At 45.4% G+C, this 26,474-nt stretch overlaps 1 protein-coding gene across 3 annotated transcripts in view; it reads left to right on the plus strand.

Moving 5' to 3' along the window:
* Window positions 1-10,878: 10,878 nt before the first annotated feature.
* Socs7 (suppressor of cytokine signaling 7) overlaps window positions 10,879-26,474 on the plus strand; it is a 38,917-nt gene continuing 23,321 nt past the window's right edge. Inside the window, exons 1-4 of one of the 3 annotated variants that reach the window (XM_027424168.2) lie at window positions 10,879-12,005; window positions 21,894-21,958; window positions 25,250-25,354; window positions 25,801-25,902. In XM_027424168.2, the coding sequence (XP_027279969.2) occupies window positions 11,098-12,005; window positions 21,894-21,958; window positions 25,250-25,354; window positions 25,801-25,902 (1,180 nt within the window). In that variant the 5' untranslated portion in view covers window positions 10,879-11,097. The remainder of the gene's footprint in view (window positions 12,006-21,893; window positions 21,959-25,249; window positions 25,355-25,800; window positions 25,903-26,474) is intronic. The other 2 variants (XM_027424169.2, XM_027424170.2) reach the window with 2 other exon arrangements.

Genomic DNA, 26,474 nt, shown 5'->3' on the forward strand with positions numbered 1-26,474 from the left:
AATCTTAAAAAAAAAAGCAGAAAATAGACATAACAAAGTAGTCATAACAACTTTTTGAAACAAAGATATGGTTGCCGTTTCCCAGAACAGGCAGTGCAGAACCTTGTGTAAAGTTGCGGGTGAGGCATAGCCCAACCCTTGAGAAACAGCTTTAATCAGAACAAGAATGAACCTAGTTTGTCTTTTTTGTAAGATGGTTTTCAAGCCCAAGATGGAGGCAGGATGGTTCATCACCAGCCCAGTAAATATTTAAAGTTTTGCCAGGTATGGGTGGCAAATGCATTTAATCCCAGCACTCAGGAGGCAGAGACAGGGGGATCTCTGTGAGTCTGAGGCCAGCCTGGTCTACATAGAGTGCTCCAGGATAGCCAGAGCTACATAGAGAGACCCAGTCTCAAAAAGAAAAACAAAATAAATGAAATTTCACTATTACATTTTTTATGTGTCTGTGCTTATGAAGCTGTGTCTGTGGGGATGAGGGGAACAAAGGTCAACAGCTGGTATCTTCATCAATTATTCTTTACCTAATTTTTCTGAAAGTCTCTCACTGAACCCAGAGCTCATGGTTCAGCTAGACTAGCTGGCCAGCCAGCCCCAGAGCGCCTCCTGTTTCTCTCTGTGTGTTAATAGGTGCATGTGGCTGCACCCAGCTTTTTACATGAGTACTGGGGCTGCACCCCATTCTGCATGGTTATGCAGCAAGCACTTTAGCAATGGAGACACCCCGAAGTACCCAACCCTATTTGTTTTTACATCTATTTGTGTATCAGAGAGTGAGGCATGTATGTGCCACCACATACCACACATGTGGAGGGCAAAGGAAAGCTGTGGGAGTCGGTTTTCCGCTTCTACCCTGTGTTCTGGCATTTGAACTCAGGTTGACAGACTTGGCGGCAAGTGCTGTTACCCACTGAGCCTTCTTGCTAACCCTGTACACAACCACCACTGTATATGTATGTGTATGTTTATGATATAGTCATGCTCACTCTGTAGCCCAAGCTGCATTAAACTCGCAGTGATTATCCTGACTCAACCTCCTGAATCCTGGGATTACAGGTGTGAGCCACCGTGTCAGTTTTCACTATGTTTTATACCTCATGCTTCCCACTAAAAGTTTTACAAATTATTATACTCACTTATTTCATGTGTGTATTTGTGTGCATGGAGCTCAGAGGACAACTTGCGGGAGTCCGTCCTTTCCTTCCGCCATGTGGGTCCCAGGGATGGAACAGGTCGTCAGTTTTGGTGCCAAATGCCTTTACCTTCTGAGCCATCTCACTGGCCTCCTTTTCCCATTTAGTCACCATAACTGGCTGTCCAGAGTCAGGGCTGTCTAAGGCAGCTTCCTCAGATCTATCACGGTGTGATTCTTGGAAGAAGAACAAAGCTCCTGCTGGGCAGGATGGGCTGCCATGACACCACAGCCATCACTGAAGAGATCTCACCCGAGACAAGCCCTACCGGTTCCTTCTCTTTTATCTTTGTCTCTGACAGTCTGATGCCCCAGATCACCAAGTGTGTGTGAAGCCATGGGGACTGCTTGCTAAAACTTTGCTTCTTTTATGGATGGCTCTGCAAGCCATTCTGCTGTGGAAATTAAGTGGGAGCATAAAGGGTGTGGGGAAGAGAAGGGAACTGGAGGGAAAAACCCTCAGGAAATCTCTGTGGCCCATAACCTAGACTTTCTTCATTTCTTTCCTCCATTGTGTGTGTGTGTGTGTGTGTGTGTGTGTGTGTGTGTGTGTGTTTTGAGATAGGGTTTCTCTGTGTAGCTTTGACTGTCCTGGAACTCGCTCTGTAGACCAGACTGGCCTCAGACTCACAGAGATCTGCCTGCCTCTGCCTCTCGAGTGCTGGGATTAAAGGAGTGCACCACAAACGCCAGGCTTTCAAACTTGATTTGTTTCTAAAAAGACCTCACCCTCCCTCTACCTTCCAAGTGCTGGGATTACAGGCATGCATGACCCACCTTGCCCAGTGTGAAACAGTTCTGGAGACCTAACCTGGGGCCTAGTGAATGCTAAGCAAGCACTTAACAACTGCTAAACTTCTTCTACTGGACCCTTTGGTTTCTAAAACAAGGTCTCATTCTGTAGCCTCAGCTGGCCTCAGTTTCTCTTGCCTCTACTTTCCAAATACTGGAATTACAGGTGTGAGTCACCATGCCCAGCCCAGACTTTTCTTTAAAAATAAGGAAACTATCGGGGCAGTGAGGCAGACACACCTTTAATCCCAGCATTTGGGAGGCAGAGGCAGGCAGACCTCAGTGACTTTGAGGCCATTATGGTTTACATAGTATGTTCCAGGACAGCCAGGACTACACAGAGAAACTCTGTCTTACAAAACAAAACAAAAAACCAAAAAAAAAAAAAAAAAAAAAAAAAGGAAACTAGACCAGGTGCATGCCTTTAATCCCAGCACTCAGGAAGCAGAGGCAGGAGGATCTCTGTGAGTTTGAGGCCAGCCCAGTCTACAGAGTGAGTTTCAGGACAGCCAAAGCTGTTACACAGAGAAACCCTGTCTCAAAAACCAAAAAAAAAAAAAAAAAAAAAAAATTGCTAGGTGGTGGTGCACCACTTTAATCCCAGCACTTGGGAGGCAAAGGTAGTCAGAGCTCTATGAGTTTGAGGTCAGCCTGGTCTACAGAGTTGAGTTTTAGGACAGCCAGGGCTACACACAGAGAAACCACAGAGAAACCCTGTCTTGTGAAACAAACAACAACAACAAAACAATAATAATACAAATGCTGGGAGGAGCAGCACACTCCTTTAATCCCAATAGCTGAGAGGAGGCAGAAGCAGGAAGATCTCTGTGAGTTCCAGGCCAGCCTGGTCTACACAGCTAGTTCCAGGATAGCCAGGGCTACCCAAAGAAACCCTGTCTCACCCCCATACCTCCCAAAACAGAAACTGAAGTCCTGAAAGGTAAGGACAGTCCCAAGGTCATCAAGCAGTGAGTGGCATCACTGGTCACAGAATTCTGTAGTGTGCATCCATAGCTCTTCTCTTGACCTCTCTGATATTCCTCCCCCAGTGTGTGTGTATGTGCATGCGTGCGTGTGCGGGGTTCATGTGCCCTCTCTGATTCTATGTACTGATGGAGAGAAGAGAAGGAATGAGGGACTCATTCCATCTCGGGTGTTACTGGTTACAGTTAGATGACAGGAAAGCAGGTCCAATAATCAGTTACTAAGCCTCCCCCAAGAAGCTCTTTATTGTTTTTTTTTTTCTTTCTTTAGCTTTTTCTAAGAATACCTAACATTTGTATAGTGTTTTAGAATTCATCAAGTGCTTTTATGGTTTTTTCCTCATCTAATCCCCACATCAAACCTGCCAAAGCGGGATTATGACTGACCCACTTTCACAAATGGTACTTAGGTCCAGAGATGATGACTGAGACAGACTCTCACTGTGTAGCCCAGGCTGGCATTGAACTCTTGATATCCTTGCCCGACCTAAGTGTGGATATTACAGGTGTGTGTTGTCATGTTTGGCTTTATGGATACTTTGAGATAAGGTCTTACTCTGTAGCCCTGGCTAGTCTGGCATTTACAATTGTAGACCAGACTGGCCCTGAAATCACAGAGATCTGTCAGCTCTTTATCAGGCCATTAAGCATATTTATTTATTTATTTATTTATTTATTTATTTATTTATTTATTTTGAGCAGGGTTTCTCTATGTAGCCCTGGCTGTCCTGGAACTCACTCTGTAGAGCAGGCTGGCCTTGAACTCACAGAGATCCACCTGCCTCTGCCTCCCAAGTGCTGGGATTAAGATCTGCACCACCACTACATGGCCTCATCAGGTGTGTTGCAACATAAAAGATACAACACATCTTTGCATCATTAAAACAAATGTTCCCCAGCATAAACAAATGTAACACATCTTAAAATATTATTCCACAACACTCCTAGCATTTGTTTTATTATTATTATGCTGTTGTTTTTAGTTTTTCAAGACAGGGTTTCTCTGTGTGTGGCCCTGGTTGACCTGGAACTTGCTTTCCAGACTAGGCTGACCTCAAACTTAAAGAGATCCACCTGTCTCTGCCTCCCGAGTGCTGGAATTAAAGGCTTGTGCTACCAAGCCTATTGTTTTTTGAAGAGAGGTTTTGCTATGTTGCCCAGGCTAGTTTTGAACCTCTGGACTCAAATGATCTTACTGCCTCAGCAGAAACACCAGTGCTTGGATGGTCATATATTTCCAAGCCATGGTATAATTAGAAATAAATGAGTCACAGTGTTTGTGTTGCATCACAAACCTTGGCCATTGTAGAAGGACTAAGTGAACCTCAGAATTCCTAGAGGGCCTCTAAATCATTCTTCTTTAAGCCCTTTTCACTAAAGTGCTAAGATCCTATAACCGTAGGACACACACCCCAGTCTCAATTTATAGTTTAGTTTGGTATAGAACTCACAATTTGCCAGGCGTTGGTGGCGTACACCTTTAAACCCAGCACTCGGGAGGCAGAGGCAGGTGGATCTCTGTGAGTTCGAGACCAACCTGGTCTACAAGAGCTAGTTCCAGGACAGCCTCCAAAGCCACAGAGAAACCCTGTCTTGAAAAACAAAAAACAAAACAAAACAAAAAAAGAACTCACAATTCTACTGTCTCAGCTCCATGAATTCTGGAGTTACAGGTTATGTGCCGCCATATCTGGTTTATAAGAACCCCTTTTTACAGCCCTTAATGAGAGAGATGCAAAGCTGTGTTGCTGCTTTTAAAGTCAATTTACCACAAATTAGAATCACCTGAGGAAGGAGCCTCCCCTAAGGAATTATCCTAATTGCCTTCATTGATGTGGGAGGCCCACCCCACCCAAATGTGGGGCAGCATTTTCTGGTATCAGTCTGGATTGAAAGGGGGCATGCCTGAAGGTAGCAGTCTGGATTGAAAGATGGGGTGGCTGAAGGTAGATTATCTTTCTTTTGCTCTATTTGCCTTTTGGTCTGTCACTCGAGTTGCAGACTTAATTTACTCTGTTGCAGCAGCTGCAGCTGTTCTTTGGCTGAATTAGAACCAGCATTTGCAGACTTCCATCACTGACTGAAGACCAGCAGCTCTTCCGGTTTGGGTGCCAGACTGGGATTGCTGAGGTTCTCAGCCTCTCAGGTATGAGACAACTGTTGTTACTATGTCAGTATAAGCTTATTTAAAAAATTCTTTATTGTATGATAAAATTATTATAAATACATATATATTCATTATATTTCAAAGCAAGCCCCAGCTTAACTGGAGTCTGAGTCACACAGAAGTTTCTTTTCATTTTGTTTGTATATTTGTTTATTTACTTTTGAAACAGGGTCTCAATATGTATCCCTGGCTGTCCTGGAACTCACTATATAGACCAGGCTGGCATCAAACTCACAGAGATCCATCTACTTCTGCCTCCCTCCTGAGTGCTAGTATTAAGGTTCCTTTTTCATGTTTTCCCAGACATGGGGTATAGGCCTGAACTATTAAGGAAATAGAGAGAGATGATATCTCCTTTATATTTTTCTTTCTTTCTTTGTTCTTGTCCTTTCTCTGTGTGACCAGGAACTGTGCCCTATACCTCTGTGGAATCTGAAATCGTACAGTTTACCCCATGGCTGACTTCAGCAGCCTCTTCTTGGGGCAAAAAAAAAAGAAAGTAGCTGGACAGCAGAGGGCGCTGCAGAGCTACAGTCCTTGCCTTCATGGAATTATCTCCGTGCCCAGAGCATTTCCCAGAGAGCCAGGGATCTTTGGAAGTCGTTTTTTGTTTAAGGCAGCAAGTGTTCTGAGGTCCTATAGCACCTAACTTTCTTCCCATTTCTCTCTCACTCTTTCTTTTCTTCCCTTCTAGAAATCTGAGTGATGTGAGAAGTAGCGGAGGGGAGGAAGGGTAGAGAAGGAAATCTTTGCAGCCAGGCGCCTAGTTTTAAATTCCACTACATCTTGTTGTTATTGTTGTTGTTGTTGTTTTATTAGTTCTAGTTAGGGAACAAGCTTGTTTCACATGTAAGTCCCTTCTCCCTCTCCCTCCCCTCCCCCCATCCCTCTTCCCACCCCCAACCTACCCCCCACCCCATCCACCCACCACTCCCCAGGCAGGGTAGGGCCCTCAACGGGGGCTCTTCAAAGTCCACCAAATCTTCCTGTGCTGGTCCTGGGCCCTTCCCCATGTGTCCAGGGCCAGAGTGTAACCCTTCACGTGGGATGGACTCTCAAAATCCCTTCTTGCACCAGGGTAAAATACTAATCCACCACCAGAGGCTCCCTGGAGTGCAGAGGCCTCCTTATTGACATCCATGTTCAGGGGTCTGGATAGGTCTTGTACTGGTCTCCCCGACAGCATCTGGGGTCGATGTGCTCTCCCTTGTTCAGGCCAACTGTTCCTGTGGGTTTCTCCAACCTGGTACAGACCCCTTCGTTCTTCATTCCTCCCTCTCTTCAACTAAATTCCCGATTTCAGCTCAGTGTATATCTGAAATTCCACTGCATCTTTTTGAATGGATTGACCATAGCTGAATAATTCACTGCATGTCAGTTTGTTTCTTCATTTACAAAAGTGGCTGTTAATTCTGTTGTACAGAGCTAGAGGTGAATTTGAATCAGGGATCTTTTATGAGGCTTAAGGTTGCACAACAATTCTGTATTTCTATATGTCAGGCAGAGTCTCTGACATCAGACAGTCAGACACAGCCTTCTAGAATTTACATTTTAGTAGGAAAGGCAGATTTTTTTAAAACAGTTTATTTATTTATTTATTATTATGCATACAGTCTTCTGCCTGCATGCCAGCAGAGGGCACCAGTTCTCATTCAAGGTGGCTGTGAGCTACCATGTGGTTTCTGGGAATTGAACTCAGGACCTCTGGAAGAACAGTCAGTGTTCTTAACTGCTGAGCCATCTCTCCAGCCCCTGGAAAGGCAGATTTTTAAAAATATATATGTTATTATTATCATTTTGTTTTGTGTTTTGAGACAGGGTCTTACTGTGTATGTAGTCCTGGCTGTCCTGGAACTTACTCTGTGGATCAGGCTGGCCTCGAACTCGCAGAGATCCACTGACCTCTGCCTCTGAGTGCTGGGATTAGAGGTGTGCACCACCACAAAGGGCTATTTAATTTTTTAATGTGTATGATGGGTATTTTACTTGAATGTGTGCCTACTTACCTTGTGTGAATATGGTGCCTAAGGAGGCTGGAAGAGGGCGACCAATCCCATGGGACTTGAAATAGATGTTTGTGAGCAATGATGTAGGTGGTAGAAATCAAACTGGCATCCATTGGAAGAGCAGTCAGTGCTCTTAACTAAGCCATCTCTCCAGCTCCATGATTTAGTTTATTTTTAATCATCTCTCTGTGTGTGTGCAAGATGGGATTCTTGGAACTGGAGTTACAGGTGGCTGTGAGCTGCCTGCTGTGGCAGCAGGGAGACTACCAGGGTCCTATATGTCTCATAAAGGAGCTTTCACTCTATCCTAAGAGTGAAGAAAGCATGCACAATTACAACCACAGGCTGAGGGTTTGGAGAGATGACACAGAGGTTAAGAGCACTGGCTGCTCTTCCAGAGGTTCTGAGTTCAATTCCCAGCAACCACATGGTGGCTCACAACATCTATAATGGGATTGGATGCCATCTTCTGGTGTGCAGACATGCATACATGCAGACATACATACATCCTTATAATTACAGGCTGTGTGCAAGTTTCAATTCTGGAAGGGCCCCTCTGGGCTGAGAAGATGGCTCAGACGGTAAAGTCTCTAGATTGGCTGGTCAGTGAGCTTCAGGAATCTACCTTACCCCCAGCGCGGGCATCACAGACACATGCTGCTCTGCCTGGCTTTTATACTATGCTGGGGATCCAAACTCAAGTCCTTATACTTAGGAGAGACCCACATCAACCTCTGGCTCTATGCCATTACACACTTACATGCACAAACATACAAGAGCACCTGATTGCATAGGTGCATATACCAAGCACACAACACAGTGGTTCCTTAAACTTCCCCTAAAAACTCCTTCAGATACTAAAATTGCTAAAGTCTGCTAGCTGCTTCTTCCGTATGCCCTGTGAACTTCAACATCTCCCACAGGAACAATTGCTTGGGTTCCTGCCTGGTCTCTCTACCTTCAGTCACACCCCCATGAAAACTTTGTCTTCTTTGGTCCTCACAACATCCTGGCCAAGTTAGAAAAGTTACAATGCTTGCTTTCTTTTTTCATCTGCAGAGCAGAAGTGAGGTCTAGTGGTGGTAGAGGGCATACTTGTGGTAGCTCCAGAAATTCAATTGTTCAAATTTCTGGATGTTTTTTTTGAGACAGGTTTCTCTGTGTTAACAGCTTTAACTGTCCTCCCTCTATGGCCCAGGCTGGCCTTGAACTCAGAGATCTGCCTGCCTCTGCCTCCAGAGTGCTAGGATTAAAGGCATGCACCGCTACCTCTCTGCCCAGCAGTTTCTGGAATTTTGTAAGACAGTTGTTAGACATAATAACTTTTTGGCCTTCTGACTAAGATCAAGTGTTGTTAAACATAGTTGCTGGGCTGGAGAGTTGGCGCAGTGGAAGTGCTGTTTGCAGCCAGGCGGTGCAGGCCTTTAGTCCCATTACTGGGGAGGCAGAGGCAGGCGGATCTCTGTGAGTTCGAGGCCAGCCTGGTCTACAGAGTGAGTGCCAGGATAGGCTCCAAAGCTACACAGAAACCCTGTCCCGAAAAACAAACAAACAAAAAAAGAGTACTGTTTTTGGGGCTGGAGAAATGGCATAGCAGTTAGGAACACTGTCTCCAAGATCTGACACCCTCACACAGACATACATGTAGGCAAAACACCAATGCAAGTAAAGTATAAATAAATAAAATATTTAAAAAAGAGTGCTGTTTGCTCTTCCCAAGGATCTGTGTTCAATTCCTAGCAACAACACTGTAGCTCACAACTATCTGTAACTCTAGTCCCAGAAGATCTGACACCCTTTTCTGGATTCTGAGGGCACCAGGCAGGCATGTGATACACAGACAAAACATGCAAGAAAAAGCATCCATATACATTTAAAAAACAAAATCAGAAACATAGTTACTATTCAAAATTAAATTGTATAAACTTATAGGGCTGGAGGTATAACTTAATGATAGAGGGTTTACCTGGCATGGACAAGGTCCTGGGTTCAACCCATGTATATATGTGTGTGTATAAGCTTATGCTTATGTTTACATATCAAAATATGAATATATATATATATATATATATATATATATATATTTGGGTGGTAGAGGTACACATCTTTTTTTTTTTTTTTTGATTTTTCGAGATAGGGTTTCTCTGTAGGTTTGGAGACTGTGCTGGAACTCTCTTTGAAGACCAGGATGACCTCGAACTCACAGAGATCCACCTGCCTCTGCCTCCCCAGTGCTGGGACTAAAGGTGTGCACCACCAATGCCCGGCTGTGATGCACATCTTTAATTCCAGCACTCAGGGGGCAGAGGCAGGCAGTACTCTGAGTTCAAGGCCAGCCTGGTCTATTGAGGGAAGACAGCTAAAGCTGTTAACACAGAGAAACCCTGTCTAAAAAATAAAAAAACCAAAACAAAATAAAACAAAAAAACTAGTCACCTTGACTTAAAAAGTGATGGAGGAGCTGTGTGGTGGTGGTACATTCCTTTAATCCCAGCACCCAGGAGCCGGAGATAGGCGGATCTCTGTGAGTTCTAGGCCAGTCTGGTCTACAGTGTGAATTCCCAGACAGCCAGGGCTGTTACACAGAGAAACCTTGTCTCAGAAACCCCCTCCCCCACAAAAAAAAGTGATGGAGGAAGGTGGAACGATAACAGTTAACAGCACGTTCTGCTCTTGCATAGGACTGGAATTCAGTTCCCAGAAAAAATTACAGCTCTAGGGGATTTGATGCTCTGTTTCAGGCATTTATGCGTGCGCGCACACACACACACACACACACACACACACACACACACGTTTTTTTTTTTTTTTTAAGTGGTGGAGAATATGAGAGTAGTTCTGATTTATACCTCCTAAACATCTGTAGGTGTTACATTGGGAAATAAAAGTCATTGAAACCAGTTCTGATTCAGCAAAGTTGTCACCACTATTGACAATTTGATCAAGTTTGTCTTCGGTTTTTCGCTGTCCTTTTGCATCAATAGAGGAAAATTATACTCCTTGGTCACGTGTAACCAGTTTGGGAAGGCTGGGAACGAGGTCTAGTGGCTGGATTGATTCTTAGTATGTGCCCCATCTAGGATTCATTCTATCCTCAACGTGACACACACACTATGACAAAAACCAGTGGAAGCATGCATTTGGCAATCAGTCACACAGAACTGGCTACCGTATACTTTTATTATTCCTTGGAAATCTACACATGCTTTATTTGAGTCAAATTCATGACAAAATTAACTATATACACACCCTTCCTTCCCCGCAAAGAATCAGCTGTTTAACATGGAACAAGCACACCGCCGGATCTAGAACACATTTTCATGTAGTCCTTCCCTAACTCGTCAGATGGTAGCAAAGAGGATTTAAAGAAATGACTTGGCCAAGGCCACACCCCCCAAGCAGCACAGATGGGACAAGACCCACAAACAGTGCCAGAGGCTGCGTCCCTCTCCCAGGTCTAGACTCGGCTCCCAAGGCCTGCCCCGCTCCACAGGGAAGGGGTGAGAGGGCCTGAGCGCCCAGGAAGTGAAAAGGCAGGGGTCGGTGCCGGAGACCAAGCAGGCCACAGCACCAGCTGACGGCCAATAGCAACCAGGGCGGAGGAGAACGTCAAGCTCGGCAGAAGCCGACGCTGCGCACCCTGGGGAAGGGGGCGGGACCTGGCCAGGAAGTGACGTCGGGGGGCGTTGCTCGGCGGCGGCGGCGCGCGGCCTGGGCTCGCGCTGGGCTCCGCGCGCCCCCCGCCCCCTCTATGAGGCAGAGGCCGCGGCGGCGGTTAGCGCTGTCGCTCCGGGGGCCGCGGCGGGCGGGGCTCCGGCGGGCCCGGCCTAGTCCCCACCCAGCCCGGCTCCCAGCCGCCCGCCCTCCCTCCCTTACCCCATGCAGGGGCCGAGCTCCGGGACGGCGAGGCGGCGGCGGCGGCCGCTTCGTACCGGGTCCTGAGCCGCCTCCTCGGCTATGGAGAGGCGGCCCCCGAGCCAGGCCCGCCGCCGCCGCGCCGCCGCCGCCCCGGGCCATGGCCCGTCGCCGCCACCCTTCCTCGCGCGGCCCGGCCCGCGGGGCGCCCGGCCGCCGCAGCTGATGGTGTTCCGCAACGTGGGGCGGCCGCCGGAGGAGGAGGACGCGGAGGCGGCCCCGGAGCCGGGACCCTCGGAACTGCTGTGCCCCCGGCACCGCTGTGCGCTGGATCCCAAGGCCCTCCCGCCGGGCTTGGCGCTCGAGCGGACCTGGGGTCCCGTGTCTGGACTAGAGGCGCAGCTGGCGGCTTTGGGGCTCGGGCAGCCGGCGGGGCCGGGGGTCAAGACTGCCGGCGGAGGCTGCTGCCCGTGCCCGTGCCCGTGCCCCCCGCAGCCGCCGCCGCCGCAGCCCCCGCCGCCTGCTGCCGCCCCGCAGGCCGGGGAGGACCCCACGGAGACGAGCGACGCGCTGCTGGTCCTAGAAGGCTTGGAATCGGAGGCCGAGAGCCTGGAGACTAACAGCTGTTCGGAAGAGGAGCTCAGCAGCCCGGGCCGTGGAGGAGGAGGGGGTGGCCGGCTTCTGTTGCAGCCCCCGGGCCCCGAACTACCCCCGGTGCCCTTCCCGCTGCAGGACTTGGTCCCTCCAGGGCGCCTGAGCCGAGGGGAGTATCAGCCTCAGCAGCCTCCCCCACCGCCGCCGCCTCCCGGGCCCCTCCGGCCCCTCGCGGGCCCTTCTCGGAAGGGCTCCTTCAAAATCCGTCTCAGTCGCCTGTTTCGCACGAAGAGCTGCAACGGCGGCTCGGGCGGTGGGGATGGGACCGGCAAGAGGCCTTCTGGAGATCTGGCAGCTTCAGCTGCGAGCCTGACGGACATGGGAGGCTCTGCGGGCCGGGAGCTGGATGCGGGGAGGTGAGAATGGCTGGGGGGCAGGCGACAAACTTCCATTTCTTGTTTCGTTTCTCTCATTTCCCCTACTGCTAACACAATACTGTCAGTTCTCAAGCTGTGGACCTCTGGAGAAGGCAGACACTTGGGACTAAAGGTGGTGACATCTCGCATTAGATCAGAGCTAATTGTGGAAACAGCTTTCACTCTTGGAGAGTTCACGCTCGGTGACACTTCTTAGTGGGTTAGCGTCTCTTGCTTGGATTGATCTGAAGTCCTGCCTCACCATCCCTGTACTGGCCCCACTTTTTAAGCTTCCCATCCCTCCCCCGGTATCTGTCTACCATATCTAACACTGCTGGGTGCTTGCTGAAAGTGTGTGGCCTTGGGGCCAAAAAGCTAGTGTCAATCACCTGTCTATTATCTTGACCATCTTGCTCATTCTCTCTGTGCACCTGCCCCCACTCTCTGCACACGTATATGCATTCAAAATGGTCTGGGGAATTTGGCCAGCAATCAGCTGGGCATCTCTATTCTTAATATTCTCCTGGTTGTTCTTAGGTATTTACTAAGTCGTGTGTGCTGACCACATTCTGAGAATAGATTTATACTTGCTCTCTCGTTTTCACACAGATGTTGAGAGTTCTCAGTGAGGTATTATACACATTGAATTCTAGGCCAATTAATGACAATTCCAAACTTGGACGTTGAGTTTTTCCCCCTGAATTTCTAAAAAGTGGATGGACTTTTGACATAAGGGCATACATAGTTCTGTAGTCTTTAGAAAGCTGTCAGCTGTTGCATCCACTAATGAGACATACCTTGTGGAATAACTGTGATTGTGGATTGTAGTTCTGACTCTTAGACTTGAATTGGTGGCTTTTGTTTTGTTTTGAGACGAGGTTTTATTATGCTGATCAGGCTTGCTTTGAATCCACTATATAGCCTAGATTGGTCTAAGTCTTTTGATCTTCCTATCACATCTTCCTGAGTCCTGACCTGAGTCAGCCTCCCCAGTGCCAGGATTATAGGCCTGTTGCCACCATGCCTGGCTGGAATTAGTCTTGGTGTGGTTTATATGATGTATTCTTGAAATATACTGACAGTGACAAAGCAAAGCCAAAAAGCAGATAAATTGATAACTTTGCTGAACATTAGAATCTCTTGGGGATGGGGTGAAAAATAAATATATCTGGGGCCCAATTTGAAATTTTTTATAATTTATTTTTATTTTATGTTCACTGGTGTTTTTCCTGCATGCATGTCTGTGTGAAGGTGTCTGATTCCCCTGGAACTGTACAGGCAGTTGTGAGCTGCCACGTGAGTGCTGGGAATTGAACCTGAGTCTTTGGAAGAGCAACCAGTGCTTTTAACTGCTGAGCCATCTCTCCAGCCCCTACTATTTGAATTTTTTAGTGCTCCCCAGTTGATCCTGGATGCAAACCACTGGTTCTTGGATGTGGATTTCTGAAGAGAACTTTAATACTCCAAGATAAAAGGCGTTGTTCCATTAGGCTGTGTTGCCATTTCTAAATAGATGTGCCATGGACCAAACCCAAATCCCTGGTTGTTTTCCCCAGTGTATTGTCCCTTTAGAAAGGGCCCGTCTTTTTTTTTTTTTTTTCCCTGTGAACTCTTGCTGAGAACTCAGATCTTGAAAAGTGGCTGCTGGAACAGTCATCCCATATCGTCGTATCCCCCCCACCCCTCTGATAGGTTCTATATTTGATGCTACACTTACTAATATGGATGGAATTTGCATCAGCTGAGGGTGGACGGCAGGATTGAAGGTGTGGATAATGACATAGGATGGACTGATAATTTTCTTGTGGTTTGTCTTGTCTTTGTTCCACATTGACCAGGACTTGGTCTAAGATTCCCGAGACACTGAGCATGAGGTGTGGCGTGAAATTAGCTGCTAAGTCTAATAGATTAGGAAGTGGAAAAGGCATATAACGTTGTACGGTTTTTTGCCTTTGGAAGCAGAATTTAATGGTCATTGGCTGCTCTATCACCAACCCTCACACTAAGCACAATACAGATTTCTGCTGCAGTGCAAATTAGGCTGTAAAGCAGCTTAGTTCAGGGCACTGGAGAAAGAAATTTTTTGGTCCAAGAGCTTTTTCTGATGAATTGGAGAAGAGCTAGGTATTTGTGTGTAAACATTTGGTTGACTGCTATTTGGAGGCAGCATGTTATATAGAGAATTAGGGAAGTCTGGATTCCATTTGGAACTTGAGCATTAGCTGTGAGATGGAGAGCAGATTTGTCATTTTTATCCTTCCCGTTTCTGTCTGTGAAATGGGACAGCTGTGAATGTCTTGTTCATGTCCTTATAGGAATAGAAGGAAGATGAGAAAACTGGATGGAATATTTTGTGCTTTTTGGAAGAGAGGTAGTAAGATTGAATTGGTACATTTTTTTTCCTGTGCTAAGTGTTGGTGCTGCTTGCTAGCTTTCCCATGCTTATTATGTGCCAGTCGTGCTGGCAGCCTCGAGCTGTGAGAACCTTGGTAAGTCTGGCCAGGATAGTTGTGATTTCTGTGGCTCTGTGTCTCCTAAGCAAGTCCTCCCTTGTTGGGAAGAACAGTAGCTTGGAGTTTTCACTCTTATTTTAAATGATAGTACCTGAAGCACTGAGAAATTTCCTTCCTTTGCCAGAGTTATGAGGCTCCCACATCATTGTGGGCTGAAGTTAATTATGGGCCTCTGCTGTCTTTGCTGTGTAATTTGGGGCACTTATGGTAACCTCTAGGCATAATTCTCTTTACTCTTCTCAACATCTACCTTTGCCATCTACATGTTTCCCACAGCTATTGCTATCATGAGAAAGTATTTCCTAACAACCATTTTTTAAGGCTTAGCAGTTGTCCTGTTGGTGAACAACTTGACTTCTTTTTATGTATTTGTGTAAGTGGCCCTGCCCAGATATACCGAGTCTTTTTTTCTTTTTTTTTTTTTTTTTTTTTTTTTTGTTGTTTGAGACAGGGTTTCTCTGTGTGGCTTTAGAGCCTATCCTGGCACTCACTCTGTAGACCAGGCTGGCCTCGAACTCACCGAGATCCGCCTGCCTCTGCCTCCGGAGTGCTGGGATTAAAGGTGTGAGCCACCAGCGCCTGGCGATATACTGAGTCTTAAGAGTAGAGTAGTATAAGGGGAACTGGAGAGATGATGGCTTAGAGGTTGAGAGCACTTGCTGATCTTGTAAAAGACTGCGTTTGGTTCCCATGCACCTGGATTGTGTAGCTGTAACTTTGCACCTGTAACTCCAGCTGCAGCAGATCCAGTGTCCTCTTTTGATTTTAGCAGGCACATGTGCACATGCCTGCATGTACAGGTACATGCACACACATGAAAAAACTATCCGTAAAAGAGGAGTATGAGGGTCAGCAAAATAGCTCAGCAGGTAAAGGTGTTTGTTCCCAAGCCTGATGACTTGATTTTGAGCCTTTCTTTGGGATTCACACGGTTGAAGGAGAGAACTGACTCTCTAAAGTTGTCCTCTGACTTCCACATGCCTGCTGTGGCACACATGCATCCACTCCCAGCCTCTCAGAAAGTAAATAAATGGAGCTGGGCCTGGTGGCACACACTTTTATCCCATCACCCAGAAGGCAGAGGTGAGCAGATCTCTGAGTTTGAGGGCAGCCTCGTTTATGTAACAGTCACAGGCCAGCCAGAGCTACATAGGAAGACCCTGTCTCAAAATTTTTTTTCAATTAAATAAAATAATAATAAATAGTAAGGGGTTAGCTTTGAGAATTCTTTAAAGTGAAGTAAGATTGAGCCTGTCAGCTAATCAGGTTTCTGTTCAGAGGAGCTGGGCTAGGCCTTATACCACACATATGTCAGAATTCAGAGAGCTGGGCTTCATGCCTGTGGGCCTTGGTATAATATAGAATTTTGCTATTTCAAGAAAAGCAGTGGAGTTCCCTTGTCTGTTTCACATATGTTGAACTGATTGTCTTTCTTCAGATTTGGTGAAAAATAACATCTATCTGCCCTGTTTGAATATCACATAGTAACACACTCAGTTGGGAAATAGGTACCTTGTTCTCAAGATTCTTTACTGAGGTTAACAGTTGAGGCTGCTCCTTGCAGTCTTTATGGTTGTGTAGTGGAGAATGGAGAGCAGTTCTATAGTGATTTTTGATTTGTTTGGAGAAAAAGGTGCAATTCTGGATGGAGAGGTTTATTTGGCATGCATTTAGGGCCCTGCTGTCATGGGTAGATTTGGCCAACATCAAAAACTTACCGTTACTTTGCATCTTGAGATCCAGGGGAAGGGGTGTTTTTTGCTGATTTTGTTTTGTTTCTTTATTCTTACTTTTGGCTTTATTAAACAAGATTTTTTGTTAATGTGTGTGTCTGTATGTATGTGCACATATGTAGGTGTCTGATAAGGTCAGAAGAGGACATTGGATCTCATATATCTGATATATCTGGTGTTACGGGCAGTTGTAAGCTGCCCACGTTGGGTGCTGGGAACCAGACCTCTTCCAGGTCCTCCAGAAGAATCGAATCGCAAGTAACAGTTGATTCACCTGTCCCCTGCTCTTTTTTTGAGATAGCCTCACAATGCAGTCTGAACTGGTCTTGAACTCACCATGTATGTAGTCCGGCCTGGCTTCCAATTTAAGCTGATCTTCCTGCCTCAGCTTTCTGAATTCTGGGATAAAAGATGTGTACCTGGTCTCATATAGCCTAGGATGGCGTCAAACTTACTATGTATATACTCAAGGCTGGTCTTGACCCAATCCTCCTGCTTCTATCTCCTTTGTGCTGGAATCACAGCCATGTGTTACCATAACAGCCAAGCTCAAAGGGGCTTTTTCAAGTCATAACATGAGATGCTGAGAGCAAGGTGCTAGCTAGTGTGTGGTGAGCTTTGTTGGGTTTTTGTTTTATGCTCTGTTGGCCTTTTAAACTTTTTACAAACTGCTTGTGGTTGTCAGCTCTGTCAGAATAAGCTCTCCGGCTTTAATTTTTTTTTCTGTCCACTTGAGTCTTGTGCCTTTTATATTCACCTTGCCAACATTATTCCTGAGGTTTTAGGTGTTAGACTACACCCCTTGGCTTATCCCTAGAAGTTCCCTCCATCGGTTTTTTTAGTTGGTTTACGATAGAGTTTTGGATCTGACCTTGCTGCACAGATGTCTGTGTATTGGAACTAAAAATGAACACATGGTTTTTGTGCCTGTAGAACATGAACAGATACACTGGCTTATGATGTGTTGGAAATGGCACAGGCTGCCTGTCTTGGCACTGAGTGCATTAGCTGAGGCAGAGGTGTATTGGAGCTACACAATCTAGTATTTGGGCGTCTTAGTTTGGAAGGTGCTTTAGGAAAAGGTACTTGTAAGTTTTAGGGATAAAGGGATTTATGGACAGGAGTGGTAGACATGATTCATTGTTTGATTTTAGGTTCCTAGGAATTTGAAAATTGGCCAATGATTACATCTTTGTGCTATTGTCCTGTTTAGTCTAGCGCTTCTAATTCCTTTTATCTCATTAATTTGTTGCAGTACTGATGATTATTTTCAGAATAGAAATGGACAGAGATGTTCTCTTACCTACGACTCAGGCAATGACATACCTGACTCAAAGGAGAGCCAACCCCCCAAAAGACTTGCCTAAAGCCATATGTCCTGTCACTTGAGTCATGGCCAACCAAATCATTCTCCAATGAGTCTGTTCTAAGATGCAAGTGTTCCTCTGGCAAAGTTAAAAGTCCTTTAATTTTGTACCTCAATGTTTATCAAGGTGATATGTGGAGGCATGAATAACCCATGAATGTAGTATGGAGGGTTAATCTGAAATGTTTATTTGGGCTGGGGATGTAGCTCAATTGATGGAATGCTTGTCTAGTTTGTTCAAAGCCCTGGGTTGGATTCCCAGCACTGCAAACTATGTTAATTTGGAGGCCTGGAATGTGTGTAGCTTAGCTGGTAGAGTACTTGCCTTTAATGAATGAAATTTTGAGTTCAGTCCCCAGCACTGCATAAACCGGCCATGTTGTACCTCATAAACAGCGTATGGTTGTACATGCTTGTAACGCGCCAGCATTGAGGAGATGGAAGCAGAGGGTCAGAAGTTCAGGGTCATCCTCATCCATATATCAGATTCAGGGCCAACATGTTTCAAAAAGAAAAAATTCATCTGGTATTATTCTTGTTGCTTTCCAAAAAATGATCTTATCATCTTAGAAATGGGCCTTTATCATCCTAAATTTACTATATATAAAAGGAGATGTACTAAAGAATAAATACATACCGAGGTACTCATTAAACTTAGCAAATAGGTATAGTATTAGCCATACTTTATGCAGACTTAAGTGTTGCTCTCACTGTGTCTGTTGTGTCCCCACCTCCCCCACTGCCCTACCCCAGCCCAGTTTAACTGCCATCCTCAGTTTTGTGTTAAAGTCTTTCTTGGCTTTGTTTTTTAGTCTTCTAGATTGGCCTTTTCATTAGACTGCCATCAGAATGCTCACAAGGTCCTGGAGATAGAAAATGGGTTTTTATTAGGCAGCATCGTCCCTAAGTGAGAAGGAAGCACACATATTATTAGCCTGTCAGCCTCTTTTTTTTTTTTTTTTAAATTTTATTTATTTATTTATTTATTTATTTATTATGTATACACCATTCTGCTCCCATGTATATCTGCACACAAGAATAGGGAACCAGATCTCATAACGGATGGTTGTGAGCCACCATGTGGTTGCTGGGAATTGAACTCGGAACCTCTGGAAGAGCAGCCTGTGCTCTTAACCTCTGAGCCATCCCTCCAGCCCCTGTCAGCCTCTTAGACCTTTTACCTTTTAGCTTCAAGCCACAAAGCATCCTTCTTTGCCAGGGAAAACCATCTAGCCCTCTCAAATGGCTCTGCCTGGGTTTAAATTCAGATGTTTTTCTTTTTCTAGGTCTAGAGAAACTATGATTTTTCTCATTCAAAATGTCGGGGTGGGGGAGAAGATGAGCTGAAGTGAGAAGGCCTCCGTAAGATGCGTGCTTTTGGGCACTGCCGTTCTTGAGAGCTTGGCACTAAAGAGACTCGTCCCCAGCATGGGCAGATGGTAGAGGGATGCAGCTTCCTCTGAAAAGAGGCAGACTGCCAAATGGCTGAGGTGTGAACCTTTTGAAAGGCCAGTGCTTTGGGTTTCTACTTGCTGAGTTTAATGTTGTATCCACAAGTTATCAAATAAAAGTCAGTTTGGAAGCTCCTCAGCTGCTTTAGGTTCATGTCCAGTGGAATGAACTTTCCATTCTAGTCCTTTGGGTTGCTGGCACCAAGCTGTAGTCACAAGCAACTTTTATAAACAGAAGCCATGTGTGGTTGTATCTTGTTTTTATGTGGCCATGTCCTCTGTGTGGGCTGTGGATGTGTTCAAGTATGGATTATTAGATCTCTTAGAAAGAAGCTGCCTGAATTTCATCTCTTTCTTTGAGACAGGGTATATGTAGCCCTGGATGGCCCTGGAACTCACTTTAGAGCAGGCTAGCTTGAACTCACAGAGACCTGCCTCTGACTCACAAGTGTTGGGAAGGGTGTGCTAAAGGTGTGTGCTTTGTTTTTTTTTTTTTGTTTTTTTTTTTTTAAGTTATGGTCTTGTTTGTGACTGTTCTGCTTCCCAAGTGCTGGGACTATTAAGTATGCAGCACCACATCCAGTTCTCAGCTCTTTCTGATGAAAGTCTTCATAGTCTGGTTTTGAAATTCTGTTTGAGTTTTGAAAAGCCCAGGCATCAATATTAAAACATGAAAGCAGAGCCAGGTAGTGGTGGCGCACGCCTTTAATCCCATCACTCGGGAGGCAGAGGCAGGCAGATCTCTGAGTTTGAGGCCAGCCTGGTTTACAGAGCAAGTTCCAAGACAGCCTGTCTGGAAAAACCACAAAATAAATAAAACAAAAAACTTAAAAGCAGGAGTGGGAAAGAAGGCTCAGCAATTAAGAGCACATGCTACTCTTGCAGAGGACTTGAGTTTATTTCCCAGCTCCCATGTCAGTCAGATCTCAACTGCCTGTAACTTCAGCTCCAGGGGACTTGACACCTGCAGCATCCCATGGCACCTGTACTTACATGTACAAACACACAGGCACACATATACATAATTAAAATGAAATAGAAATCTAAAAAGTTAAAACAAAAATGCAAAGTTGGGCATACTGGCATGTACCTGTTGTCCCAGCACTTAAGAGGCAGAGGAGTCCTAATTTCAAGCTCATCCTCATCTACTTGGAGAGTTAGAATCTAGCCTGGGCTACATGAGATTGTGTTTCAAGCAAAACAAAACAAAACAAAAAAAGAGAAGCATAAACATGTTTTTTTGTTGTTGTTTTTGTTTTGAGATTGGAGAGATGACTTAAGGGTTAAGAGCACTTACTGCTCTTCCAAAGCACCAAGCTCAGTTCCCAGCATCCAGAGTAGCTTACAGGAGCCTAAAACTCCAGTTCCAGGGGTTCCATATCCTCTTCTGTCCTCAAAGGCCACCCATATACATGTGGCAGACAAACACAAACATGCTTTTGTTTGAGGGGTGGTGCTGTGGTTGAATTTGGGGCGTTGTGCATGATAAGCAGGTGTGTACCAGCTAGACTATACCTTGAGCCCTGAAAACACATACACGTTTTGTTTGATTCTCTTTTTCTTTTTTGGCTGTCCTGGAACTCTATTTGTAGACCAGACTGATCTCAAACTCACAGACCTCAAACTCTACCTCCCAAGTGCTATAATGAAAGGAGTGTACCACCACCACCGTTGAAAACAAATAATTTTAAATAGGTTTTTCATTTTAATTTTTTTCTTCTTTAATAAAGGGTTTACTTTGTTTCAGGACATCTGGAATGCAGAGTTTCAGTGATTTCTCCCCTTTATTCCCTGTGTGCTTTCTTACTCTGTTGTGCAATTCAGAGTTAAAAAGAGTTTACTTTCTATTTAATCCTTTGTGTCACTGTATGTCTAGGAGGTGAGCCAGCTATAATACCTCGAGTCGGGCATTGTGAAGCTATAAGTATAATGTCTAGTGTCAGTCGGTTCTGGGATGGGAGTTTAGACTTTATCAGATCTTAATCCCTCACTCTTCATAAACATGGAGCCTATTGTATCATCTCAGTAAAATCTTTGTCATCTTGAGATAAATGAAAACTGTTTTAAGGTTAATGCATTCTGGCTGGAAAAATCTGTGTTGGCATCTCTGGTTCCTCATTGTTGGCTGAAAAGCTACTTGAAGTAGGTATAATTGTTGCCTTGGTGTGTAATTTAAGGTAGCTTCTGGAGAGCATCAAGGCAGAACCGTGTGACCCAGAGGGAAGGATGTACTTGGATACAGGCAGATCCCCTACCCTAAGAAGGCCTGTTAGCCATGGCCTTGGCTCTCTTCTCAGGTCCATGGGCAGAGAAGTGTTCATGGTTGAAAATGGCAGTGTATCCTTTCATGTTCTCAGGCCAGGGCTCCCTAGCTCCCTGACTCTATTTGGAACCTTCTTCTCTTAGAGTCAGGCCCAGAGGGAAAGCTGTTGCTCCAAGCTGGTAGCTAGCTGCTCAGGCCTAAAGCCTTTTGCTTGGCTTTTACATGAAAATCAACTCTGCATCCAACTTCCTTCCTTGTGAAATAGACTTTGTAATTACTACTCAGGTGTTTCATTCTTAATGTGCTGGGCATGGACGAATCTAAAGGGATTGCTATTGCTTTGTAGGCTGGTGAATTCAGTAGCCAAATCTATTTAAGGAATTGCCTTAATTTATTTCATTCTCCTTTAAATTTTAGGCTTTATTACAGAAGTGTTGCCAACATGTCTGTAATAAAGGGTTGTTTTGTGTTCCAGGACATCTGGAATTCAGTGTTCTAGTGATTTAAGTGCATATGTGTTCGTTTTTCCACTTTATTCTCTGTGTACTTTCTTACTCCCTAGGAAACCCAGGTTGACAAGAACTCAAAGTGCCTTTTCTCCGGTCTCCTTCAGCCCCTTGTTCACAGGTAAGGATCTTGTCTTTCTCTTATTCTGATAACTGAAAGTGGGAGTGTCCTGAGAGCTCTCAAACAACACACTTGGCAGATGCATCGCTGGGGGAGCTCCAGGCACCTTTCAGGCTGTCTGCAATAATTTCCTTCATTCCATGCCCCTGGGTTTGGGGTGAGGCTGTTTTTATGGCATGTGGAGTGTGCCCTTGATTTTAGATGCTTGGCACTTGGCGGTAAAGACTGCTTCTTGGAATTTGGGTAGCCCTAGCAGTTACGAAGTTCAGAGTCATTACATATAAATTAAAGGCAAGAATTACAAAGATAGAGGCTTACAATGCATAAAAGACTTTCTTGAAGTCATTAATTCCTGTCCCGTCTTCTAAAGAAGTTCACAGATTATCTAATAAAAATGACCCATGTGCATCTGGTCTAGTTTAAAGAGAAGGGCAGAGAGGATTGTGTGAGCTTTTGTCTTACCATTTTAGGGGTTAGCAGTTCTTGCAGCTGTCAGTGTTCTTCATTGTGTCTAATTTAAGTAAGTGTGTCCTCTTGCAGCAGGGAGCACAGTTGCTAAAGTAAGGAGACTGTTGGGTGTCCTCTTGGTAGTGGGTCCCTGCCATGTCATCTCATATGGAGAACTTTTCAGAGAGAGACCTTCTGTTCTGTCAGTCATATGTAAAGCTCCTGGTTGAGTATAAGCTGTAAAAAGGTCTTTTTCATATTCTCTCAAGTCTGAGAAGCCAGCTGCCCTGCTTGGTTGTGACCGAGAAGCACTTTAAAAATAGTCTTTTGGTTGGAACCTACCTACTCCTGTAACTCCACCACATGGGAGGCAGAGGAAGGATTGCCAAGTTCAAGTTCAAGGCTAGTGTGGTTTGTGTAATGATATCAGACCAGTCAGGGCTACATAGTAAGACCCTACCTCAAAAAACCCTAATTAATTAGATTTAGGATGCCAATCTCTCCCTCTCTCCCTCCCTCCCTCCCTCCCTCCCTCCCTCCCTCCTCTCCTCTCCTCTCCTCTCCTCTCCTCTCTCCTCTCCTCTCCTCCTCTCCCTCCCTCCCTCTCCCTCCCTCCCTCTCCCTCCCTCCCTCTCTCCCTCCCTCTCTCCTGTTTAGTCCTGGCTTCTCTGTTTAGTCCTGGCTTCCAACTCAGAGAGATCCTCCTGCCTCTGACTCCTGAGTGCTGGGATTAAAGGTGTGCTCTACCACTGGCCTGGCTAAAAAATGCCAATCTTTAACTCCTTTGGATATTATGGCCCTTATAAAGGTGATTGGAAGAATTGTGATTTAGAATGTACATTTCCCAGCCTTTGGGGCTCCCAACTGCGTAGGTTCCAGTGAGTTGTTAGAACAAGTGACATCTTATAGACATCTACTGTGGTGGGTTTCCACACATAGAATTGCTTATCTTATTGGCTATGTAGTTTTCTAGTTAATATTTGTTTGTTCCTTAGGAACTCAGATACTCATAGTTTCAGGTTAAGACAGAGCCTTAGCACTCTTATTTATTTATTTATTTATTTATTTATTTATTTATTTGTTTTGGTTTGGTTTTTGGAGACAGGGTTTTTCTGTGTAGCTTTGGAGCCTATCCTGGCACTCTATCTGGAGACCAGGCTGGCCTCAAACTCACAGAGATCCGTCTGCCTCTGCCTTCCGAGTCCTGGGATTAAAGGTGTGTGCCACCACACCTGGCTGAACCTTAGCACTCATTTACTGTGTGTATAGGCACATGTATGAATCACAACATACATAGGAGGAAGCCGGAGGATAATTTGTAGGAGTTGAGCCATCTCCTTCCCTCAGTTTACCTTTTTTGGTTCTTGCTTTTGTCATGTCCATGTGGTGGGCATATAGCAATCCACATTGGCATGCAGATCTGCAGAGACACTGGCATGGTTTTATTTGATGAAGGTTCCTTTTCAGAGTTAGAGCCCCTATTTAAGGTAAGTCAGTGGCAGAAACAGCATTGGATGACTTTCTCACTGTCAAGCTAAGCTAATGCTTTTCTCCTAGTGTGCTAAAGGAATGATAGGATTTCTTGTTTGTTGTTTGTTTTGAGACAGGTTTTCTCTGTGTAGCCCTGGCTGTCTGGGAACTCATTATAGGCTGGCCTCGAACTTGGAGATCCACCTGCCTCTGCCTCCCCAGTGCTGGGATTAAAGCTGTGTAGATTTTTATTTCTAAAATGTTTATTTTATATGTATGGATATTTTGTCTATATGTATGTCTGTCTACCACCTATTAGTCTGGTGTCTTTGGAGGCTATATGAGGGCATCAGAAACCTTGGAACTTGAGGTACAGACAGGTGTGGACTACTATTCAGTGCTGAGAATCAAATCTTGGACCTCTGGAAGAGCAGCCCGTGCTTGTAACTCCCGAGCCATCTCTGTAGCCCTGGAATGATAGGATTTAGAAATAAATATTTTAAGTTTTATTATTTTATTCCTGTTTTATTTCCATTTTCTTTCTTTTTTTAAAAGATTTTATTTATTATGTATAGAACATTCTGCTTCCATGTATATCTGCACAACAGAAGAGGGCACCAGATCTCATAACAGATGGTTGTGAGCCACCATGTGGTTGCTGGGAATTGAACTCAGGACCTCTGGAAGAGCAGTCGGTGCTCTTAACCTCTGAGCCATCTCTCCAGCCCTCCATTTTATTTCTTGATTGTGTGCCTTACTATGGATGTCAGTTCTTGCCTGGGTGGTGGTGGCTCACACCTTTAATCCCAGCACTCGGGAGGCAGAGGCAGGCGGAGCTCTTGAGGACAGCCAGGGCGACACAGAAAAGCCCTGTACCTGGGGGGAAAATAAGTCAGTTCTTTTCTTCCACCATGCAGGGCTTGGGGGTTGAATTCAGATGATCAGGTTTGTTAGCATGTCTCTTTACCTATTGGCCATTTTACCATCCCCATTTTTCTTATTTATGTGTATCAGTTGTTTTAGCCACATATATATGTGTACTATGTATGGGCTTGGTGCCCATGGAGGCTAGAAAAGGGGGCTGAATCCCTTGGTACCAGAGTTAAGGTTGGTTATGTGAGTGTGGAGAAGCATATCTGGGTCTGCTGGAGAGCAGCCAGCCTCTTAACCTCCAAGCCAGCACACTAACCCAAGAACAACTGGATTCTCAACCAATTGGTCTTCAGGGTAATTCCAACCTGTAGAGTATCAGATTCTAAGCTTTGGGGACCCTCAGCCCTCTGGCCTCCCGTGCTTGCCCTTTGTTTCCCTTCCTTTTGGCCTCAGCTTTGGGCATGGTGCTTCTGTAACATGCTTGCTATATGAATCCTTCAGGTGAGACAGTGTCGCTTGTGGATGTGGACATTTCTCAGCGGGGCCTGACCTCTCCACACCCTCCAACTCCCCCTCCTCCTCCAAGAAGAAGCCTCAGCCTCCTAGGTATAGTCTCTGACCTGCCCCTTTGTCATCTTGCCCTAGAGGGAGGGTGAGTTCTAAGGACCTGTTCTTTTGCTGGGAGCCAGATTAGTTTCCGGGTTTCTATTGATGACGTGACCCACTTGCTTCCCATCCCTTTCTCCACACCTCTTTCACAGCTGCAGTCAGGTGGGCATCTTCCCTGCATGTAGCAGTAAATATTTACTGTCCATGTGCTGACTAGCTTCACAATTACCTTGCCCTCATTCTGTTGCTCCTGAGCTGTTTTAGAAGTATCCTCATTCTCCTGCTTTCTAGGCAAAGCCAAGCAGGTTAGGAGAACTTGCCCCCAGTGCATAAAGATGACAGGTGAAGGCCAGAGGGCAGCCTGGCACACTCCCCTCCTCTGCCTGCACCTTGCTGTCGTGTGCCCATTTTGCTGAACCTCTTGCTTTTGTTCTCTCTTCTAGATGATATCAGTGGGACGCTGCCTACATCTGTCCTTGTGGCTCCGATGGGGTCTTCCTTGCAGTCTTTCCCCCTACCTCCGCCTCCTCCACCCCACGCCCCAGGTTAGCTTAGCTTAGAGGCAAGACTTGTAACAGTGGAAGGATGGGAGAAGTCTGTTCATGGAAATTACAACTTAGGACAAAGCCTCAATCTGTAGCCCCTTAGCTGGACTAGAAGTTGAAAACGAGTCCAGAATATATTTTTTTTTCTAACCTGTTTCTTTATAGAAGTAAATATTATTTTTCTTAGAAATAAAAGACGGAGATTTTTGGTCAAAACAGCTTCTGGGGCTGTTTTGCAGTCTCTGAGTAGATATCACTTAAGAAACTGCCTTAATGTCAGTTCAGTGAAGAGATTGAATATGTTGCTGGTTATCAGAGTTCTGTGGTTTTTTTCTAAGCTTTTTGGTATTTACCGCAGCCTTGTAAATAAGTACCAAGCATTTAGTAGCCCATACCTGCTTTGCCAGCCTCCGGTACCCAAGGAATAAAATGAATGAAATCAGCATTCTTTTCTACTTGCCTGGCAAAATCGTTACTCTCCCTGGGCAAGTAAGCGAGTCACTATTTCCAAGGCTGCTTTACCGGCACTTCACTTCGAGGTGGGAGAAGTTGGACTCGCTCTAGGCTGGTGA

The sequence above is a fragment of the Cricetulus griseus genome, chromosome 7, assembly GCF_003668045.3.
Source record: "Cricetulus griseus strain 17A/GY chromosome 7, alternate assembly CriGri-PICRH-1.0, whole genome shotgun sequence".
NCBI lineage: Eukaryota > Metazoa > Chordata > Mammalia > Rodentia > Cricetidae > Cricetulus > Cricetulus griseus.